This window comes from Triplophysa rosa, linkage group LG17, assembly GCF_024868665.1.
Source record: "Triplophysa rosa linkage group LG17, Trosa_1v2, whole genome shotgun sequence".
Taxonomy (NCBI): Eukaryota; Metazoa; Chordata; class Actinopteri; order Cypriniformes; family Nemacheilidae; genus Triplophysa; species Triplophysa rosa.
Genome location: NC_079906.1, coordinates 3454864 through 3462823, shown reverse-complemented (window position 1 = coordinate 3462823; position 7960 = coordinate 3454864). Strand labels below are relative to the sequence as shown.

At 36.0% G+C, this 7960-nt stretch overlaps 1 protein-coding gene across 1 annotated transcript; it reads right to left on the bottom strand.

Moving 5' to 3' along the window:
- Positions 1–211: 211 nt before the first annotated feature.
- On the bottom strand, positions 212–7104 carry nfu1 (NFU1 iron-sulfur cluster scaffold homolog (S. cerevisiae)). The gene is made up of 8 exons (XM_057356691.1): positions 7009–7104; positions 4719–4792; positions 3287–3422; positions 2875–2941; positions 2459–2576; positions 2313–2376; positions 1939–2113; positions 212–1356 (listed from the first exon to the last, which is right to left on the bottom strand). Exons 1-8 carry the CDS (start codon positions 7065–7067, stop codon positions 1312–1314), a joined length of 738 nt encoding a protein of 245 aa, XP_057212674.1. The 5' UTR covers positions 7068–7104; the 3' UTR covers positions 212–1311.
- Between the last annotated feature and the right edge of the window lie 856 nt (positions 7105–7960).

Below are 7960 nucleotides of genomic sequence, written 5' to 3'. Positions count from 1 at the left end.
TTCAAAACAATAGTTAAGAATACATTTACTGTATATAAATATTTAAATTAAGTAAGTACATTAAAATATATGTATTATTAACTAGTATAGCAATAAAAATATAATTATACATTATAAAATATATACAAATAAAAATGAATTAAAATGAATGTAGTCTACAGTATAATAAATTCATTAGTCATTTGGCTCAGGAAGAACATTTGAAGAAAAAAACATGTTCTCTTTTGATAACAATTTTATCAAACACGTTTCATCTAATAGCATAAAATAAATCAAATCTATGCATGTAAACAAAGGTTCTGTTTATGAAAGATCATCTTATTGCATACAGAACATACAATTTACACCTCCATTTCTAACCCAGTCCTTTTTTTCTAATTTTGTCTTGGAATTTAAATCCATCATTCAACTCTCTGTACAAAGGCAGTAAATCTGTATCTGAAATATTCACATTTACCAATTTTTCTTTTTTTATATTACAGCATTCCTAAGATTAGCAAAACAAAAAAGTTTCAACAGCTTTATTAATTTTGTAGTTATGACTTTAACATAGCGTGTAGCTACAATTGTATAGTGCAGATTCTGTCCTTCATTTTCAGTTTTGTCCAAATAGTTATATATACAGTATAAACTGCAACATAAACAAAAACGTTTTTTTTGTTCTTTCATCCTTAAAAACGAATTCAATAAGAAAACTGATGCTTCTGATATTGTTGGATTTTATCATAGGTGTAACACCACTAAAAATATTTCAGATTATGTATGTTAAAGGTATTTTTAAATATTATGCAAGCTTATATATTTTGATATTTAAAGATGAGTTAATATAACACAAGAGTTTGGCTTTTGAGAAAAAAAAGTCACTGCAATTCTAAAATGACCCATACAATCTGGATCTGAATAATGAAATAAAGAGAACCCTAGCTGTATTTGCTTTTGTGCGTGTTTTCTCACATAATGGCATAATACTGTACTATTTACATTTATTAAAATACACAGGAAATGCTCTGCTTCGAGAGATTTTCACAGTGCACCGAGAGACACAAGTAATTCAAATCCGTAAAATATATTACAAGAGAACAATCCAACATCTGTCACAGCACCAACCAAATATTCTTTAGTCAAAATGTATGCTTGGAGCCATAGCAATGCCTGGAGCTAATGTGTTTAAAGAAAGATACACAGATTTTTCAGTCTTCTTTACAGGTGTATAACTGAGTAGCCACTGTCAAACTCGCATATGATTGGACAAAAAAAGCAACTTTGACCACTGGCTAAGGTAGTGACATAGGCCAGCTGAATTCATTCCTCTCATTCCTTGACTTTATCTTCTACAGCCACTTCCTCATCCTTCACCTACAAGATTAAAGGGACAGAAGAATAGCTGAGAAACACCATATATTACAAACAATATTTCAACTGCTTAAAGTGACTTGCACCAGCAATGCTGATGCTTCTTATATCCCATATTAATTCAAGATTAATTTGTTCATGTTATTCCGGTGCCCCCAAGGAGCCTCTGTACACCCAAAAATGAAAATCAGACACTTTATTCACTTAAGTTACTCATTAAAGGTTTTGATGTTTTACCATTTCATGGTGTGAGTTGGTCTTGGTTTACATTTTGTTAAATAAGTCAAAATACTAACAGTTTTCTTACACATACGTTTAACCTCAGAAGACGATTTTTAAAAATATGTTTTTTTTAATATATATAAAAGTTGGGAGCAAAACATGGACAAAGCCACAGAAAAACATTGTGTTCAACTGAAGAAAGGAGGCCATGCACATCTAGGACAGCATGAGGGTGAGTAATTTAACAGACAATTTTCATTTCTTGATGAACTATTCCTTTAATTGAAGATGCACACTCCAGTGTTACAGTAGGGGGTTAGGGTGCCCTCAGTCTAAAGTCCTCACTGATTAAACATGTCTTACCTGCTCAACTCCTTCCACCTCAGGAACATAGAACTGCAGCATGTTCTGGATGCCGTTCTTCATCGTTATGATGGAGCTAGGACAGCTAGTACAGGCTCCTTGCAGCTTCAGCTTTACAATTCCGTCCTCAAAACCCCGATACAGAATGTCACCACCATCTTCCTGCACTGTGGGTCTGAGAGATAAGATGAGAAACAAAAGAAAGGAAGTTGCAGACCCTGGTGACAGAACAGTACATTTTTGACCAAATTTACTTAATTTAAATGTCACACAAAAAGCAAATCTAGAGCTACAGTGAATGTGAGAGGCTGTGACGAATAGTGAAGCTTCGTACACTAGCTGGCCAAGCAAAAGTACAGAAACTTGCGTTGCACCTTATGCGTGTATCCAGCAGTTCTTTGATCATGGCAACCACCTCATCATCTTCTTCTGAAGGAGCTACAGGAGTGCAGCATGTACAAGATGAAACCTGTGCTTTAAAATGATTTTAAAAAATGAAGTAAAAGAGATCGTCTTTAACCTGTGTCTGCACGTGGTGCATCTGCCTCATTGACAACAGGAAGTCCAGAGGTGAAGAAGTCCATAATGGTGGCGAAAACATCTGGTTTGATCACCTTCCACTCTGTGTTTCCGTTAACCTAAATGATAACCAAACATAGCAGTTCAAATAAAGATCAAGTTCAATTTAAACTGAACACAAATTAAGATATTTGAAAGAATGTCAGTAACCAAACAGATCTCACCCCATTGAATCCCATAGTATTTATTTTCCCTATGATGAGACTTGTTTGGTTACTGACATTCTTCCAAATATCTTCCGTTGTGTTCAGAACTAAGAAATTTATACAGATTTGGAACAATCTGAGGGTGAGTAAATGATGACAGAATTGTTATGTTTTGGGTGAACTATCCCTTTAAAATGAGCAGATTCTTTACCCTGGTAATGGTGATGAAATCAGGGCCAAGCAAAACACTCTTGACTCCATCGATTCTGAATAACTGCCTGAAGAATGAAAACAGAATCACTCATACAGCCAAGAGGCCCTTAAGATTCTGCTACAAAGTTAAAAAAGAAGATGTGGATTTAAACGTAATGGTTTTAGCATTAACTCTATTGTTAAAGAGAGAAAAACATCTATTTAGTAGAAATACATAACCTACAAATTAGAGACCTCTAATTTACATGTGATATGTATTTTTTGCATAATTGAGAAAGTGTGCTAAGACTATACATTTCTTTAAACATAAACATTTTTCAGACTTTTAGTCATTTACATGGTGTAAAACAGGGGAAAAGTATTGAAACAATCCTTTTAACGTTGTGACATTCTCATTTATTAAACTCCACCTTGCCAAGGGTGAACAATAAGCATCTCTAGGTCCAGTAAAGTCCATGGTCCCTGATTCCAGCACCACACGGCCAGGGATAAACTTCAGACTATTTGGATTTGGGGTGTCCTGGGTTTGAACAAACATGTTCCTGACTTGATGAAAGGAAAGATGGAAAAACATTAAGTGCTTTAACTTAAACATTGTAGCTGTGTCTGAATTCGCCCCCTACCTCCTATATAGTGCACTATATCGGGTGTCCGCCATTTTGTAGTGTTGTCCAAAGGTTGCATCCGAAAGCTCTAAAATGCTGCCTTCGGAGGCAGCATTTCAAGGTAGGAAGGCATCAAGGCACGTCCGAATCCAATGTTTGCTTTACTTCCTGTCTCTTGAGATACCCCCATCAGGTTGATTTTTGAAGGCAGCATAGATGTATCCTTCGCTGCCTTCAATGTCCCACAATTCTATGCGTGTGCTCACGCGGAGAATGTGATTGGTCGAGCAGGGTCGAGTTAAAAAAAATTAAATGGCGGCCAAGAAAGCGGCTAGTTTTTGTGTAAATAAACAGTTTTGTGTAAATATAGTTCTATTTTCTCTTTTTAAAACTTTTGATTGCATTTCTATCGAGAAATTACTATTGTAGTTTTAAAATATTCGATTAGTTATCACAAAGGCGCCCTCTGTTTATATTTCAAACAGAATTCCGTTATGCTGACTCTGAAGGCTGTCCGAATGCGTTTCTCGGAGCTGCCTTCATGCCTAAATGCTGCCTCGGAAGGCATTGCCTCATGAGACAGCGAGGCAACTAGTCAGCTGCCTAAGCTTTCGGACGCAGGCTCTGAGTAAACAACTCATTCCCTACATTTGTTCACTACTTTTTCTCCACAATGCATTCTGATTTTGAGTGTACATCACTCATATTTTCCATGATTCAACGCGAATCACCCGTCTGATTAGAATCAGCTGGAGCTGCGAGTGACTGTTAATGCCACGAATGTACATTTATACACTTGTGTTTGTTCTTGTTGACAGTTATTTTCTATTTTTTTAGAATAAACAGATTAAATGAATGTTATATATAGCAGTGTTTTATTTTAAATATATTAAGTCATTTTATTAAACGTAATACATGTAATAGTAAATAAACGTGGCAAACATTTGTTTTGTTCTCTTTATTACAAACTAATAGCCTACAATAAACGTGACAAATAATGTAAAAAGACTTAAAAAACAATCCATAAAGCCACACAAGTGTAATATATGCATTATGACGAATGTCCGCGACAGTACTGTCAGACGTAGGATATATTACGTCCGAAATTGTTCACTCATTTTAATTCACTTCTTCCCCATATAGTGGACTATTTAGCATTCGCTATAGGCTATGGGCAATAGTGTATGAGTGAAGTGAGCGAATTCAGACGCGGCTCGTGTTTTGTTAAAATACTTACTGAACATGTTGGTTGTCTGATGTGGCAATGCACTTCTGCTCACTACATCGGGAGTTTTGCAAAGCCCATGGTACCTGCATAAAGGACGACAAATAAAGTTTTTTTGGAAATGCACTGGTATAACTATTTTGCCAGATACCATTTGCAAATATTATTTATTTCATTATTACAGATCACTGACATGATAACCTCCAAGCTCCAATCTATACCATCACACGCTGTAAGTAAAATCAGGTAGCCTACTAGACAGTGAGAATATTATCTGCTTTAAACATAGACATTACAAAACTGTTGCAACAACTTGTCATGCATACAATCCATTAATACCCAGCTAACACATGACGTACCGGTTACGTAATGTATTGGTCATTTTTGGTAATTTCATGATTTACCAGCTGACAACGTAGCTGGCACGTCCCAAGCAAGTAATTTCATTACCATTAAATGACCAATACGCCCTTTTCACATGACGTCACGCATCTTCCGTTCTGCCACGAAGCAGTGTATCGTTACTTCCGCTAGCACTCCAGTTCATAAGGTGGCGGTAATGCACCTATAAGCTGGTTTGCCAACCGCCAGTAAAACTCAAGAAGAAGAAGTTTCTTCCGCTAGCGCCTCAGAATGGAGTTTACCAAGTCCCTTGCACATCTGCCACAAATACGGCTAGATGATATACAACGTTGTGACAAGCAGAGCAGGACGAGAGAGATGCGAGACCGGTACAACGCGCAGCTGACGCACAGTTCCCTCACGGCCCTCGTCCCGCTCTGCTTGTCACAAACGTCTTGCAGACAAATTTTCGCTAACGACAAGATCAAAGCTAGAGAAAGGATACAAATTCTTCGTTGAACAGTACCTGTTTGATTATGAATGTAAGTGTTTTGTTTTCTTTTTGTGTTAGCGAAGGTGCTAGGATAAGTAGTTGAATACGTGTTCTGTCAGTTTTTTTTTTCACTGTTGTAAACAGAAGTTCTTCTTCTTCTTGTTTGTTGCAAGACGGATGTTATGGTACACTGCTTTGCGAAAAGGCGGAAGTTAAGCGACGTCATTGTGAAAAGGGCCTATTCATGACGTCGCCTGCAGGAACGCCGGACGTTACAAGGTAACCAGGGACTGTCCAGTTACGTACTATATTCGTACTATTTTGGTAATAACATTTTTAACTTATATTCTGACAGAATGTCGTCTGACAGCAGTAACAACGATTTTTTGAAGGGCTTCCGTACTGACAGGAATTAAAGTTCCTCTGACAGGAAATTTCGTTTTATCAGGTAAGACTGATTACTGCTCAATGAATAAACGGCTTTTACGAAAATAGATGAGAGTATAAGTGCAAAAAAACGTTGCTTTAGGTTTCATTTAATAATTTATTTTTAAGGGAGGCTATACACAGCACCGGGAGCAGTTAAGAGTAACCACGGCAACGGGACATTACACGGCGCCTGAAGAGGACATATAACTTTGCATAAAAAGACCAAAAATCACATTAAGTAAATATCTTATATTTGATGTGTTTTTTGTCATATTTATGCTTCTGTAGGCCTAATTATTTTTCTGTCGTGAATCATGCTCTGTTTTAAATAACTGTTATAACAAACACTTTGTTCTTCATTTTAATGTTTTAAAACATATTTGTATACTGTTTTGAACGCGATTTGATAATGTTGCTAATATGTTGCTGTTAATATGTTGGTTTTATCTATATAAATGAAAAGTATTCCAACTGTGTCATTATATGTTATTTAAAAAGTCTCTAAAATAGTTATGGGCAAATAAGGACAAGTTAAATTAGTTGTACTGCATGTCCGCCCAAAGAATATTGAATACTATACTTAAATGACTAACTGGTTCCCAACACAATTTTTTTTAATCCATTACGTTGTCACGACGTGACCACGACCGGCAGACGAATCCAGGAATTTCACTTTTTCGTTTGCCACGTTACGTCGCCACAACGTAAATTTGGTCATAAGATTACGTTGACGTTACGTAAGAGTCGCGTATTTTGGCTAGCTGGGTATTGGTCGATCCTGATATGATCACTGATATATTGCACATAAACTGCAAATGTAACAACCTTACAGAATTCTTTAACAGCTTTAATTACACACGGCAAAAAAGTAAAATATTCAGAGTCGTAACTGCTCTCTATCTGCGTCATTCAGAACTTGATGGGACACCGTAAAGTGTTACGAAATAATAAAAACACTAAGGCATCACTAAAAAACATTTGCCTAATAATACAACTAACGGCCTATTAGTACAACAATGCATTGCAATAACGACTCACGATCTCGTTAAAAGAGCCACAAGATTCCTCCCAACTCCAACGCTCCTGTAAGCAGCCATGCTTGTGCGTGTGTACCTGTGACGTCACATCCGAACTCTATAGCGGGGCGGAAACATGCATTTTACTGAATTTAATGTATCCGTAAAAAACATTATTTTGCATGTAAATAAGCAAATTAAACTATATAATTTAAATACATTTTTAGAATTTCAGTAAACCATGCGACCACAATAGTGGACCATTAAATGAATGTGGAATGTATGCCTCTCTTTATATTACCCATGTCACTTGAGGAGCTGCATTTCCCCCCAGTGGATAGTGAAGAACATGACAAGACGCATATCATGCGCACTTTGCGCAGCCGAGTATCTCAACTAAATAAAAACAGTACATTTTGCTTAGTGGAGTAAATGTATATATAAAATAAAAACATTGTATGTCTTCGAGATTAAAAATTTCAAATATTTATGTGGTTTTAACAGTGTTGGTATGAGGTAATCTCACATACCATGGAATTTATAAATGGTGCTATGCTTCAAAGACTTATTCCCGGTTTCACAGATTTAGGTTTAAGGTTTAAAACTAGTCCCAGACTAAAATGAATGTTTGAGCTGTCTTAACTGAAAATAAATTGCACTGACATACCTTAAAATATGTCAATGCCATTGTTTTGTCTCAAGATGCACACCAGTAATGTTTTTATCTAAGGCATTTTATTAAAAGCGACTTAAATATCCTAATTGAACTAAGGCATAGTCCTGGCTTAAGATAAACCTTGTCTGTGAAACCGGGCCATTAGGTATTACCTAGACTTTGACTTCTTTTGCTGTGTTCCTGCTTATTCTAAATAAACTGCGAGTGTGCAAATAACATGATAAAATAATTATTATTATTGAGTAAATCGTGTAAAAATTACAAATAAAACCCAAACATAGATACATAACATTTTCTT

Coding starts and splice junctions, on each gene's coding strand:
- nfu1 (XM_057356691.1), bottom strand. CDS start 7,067: ATGGCTGCTTACAGGAGCGTTGGAGTTGGGAGGAATCTTGTGGCTCTT. Junction 2,114..2,312: donor CTGCTGGATACACGCATAAG/GTGCAACGCAAG, acceptor CTTATCTCTCAG/ACCCACAGTGCAGGAAGATG. Junction 1,357..1,938: donor AGGTGGAAGGAGTTGAGCAG/GTAAGACATGTT, acceptor TTAATCTTGTAG/GTGAAGGATGAGGAAGTGGC.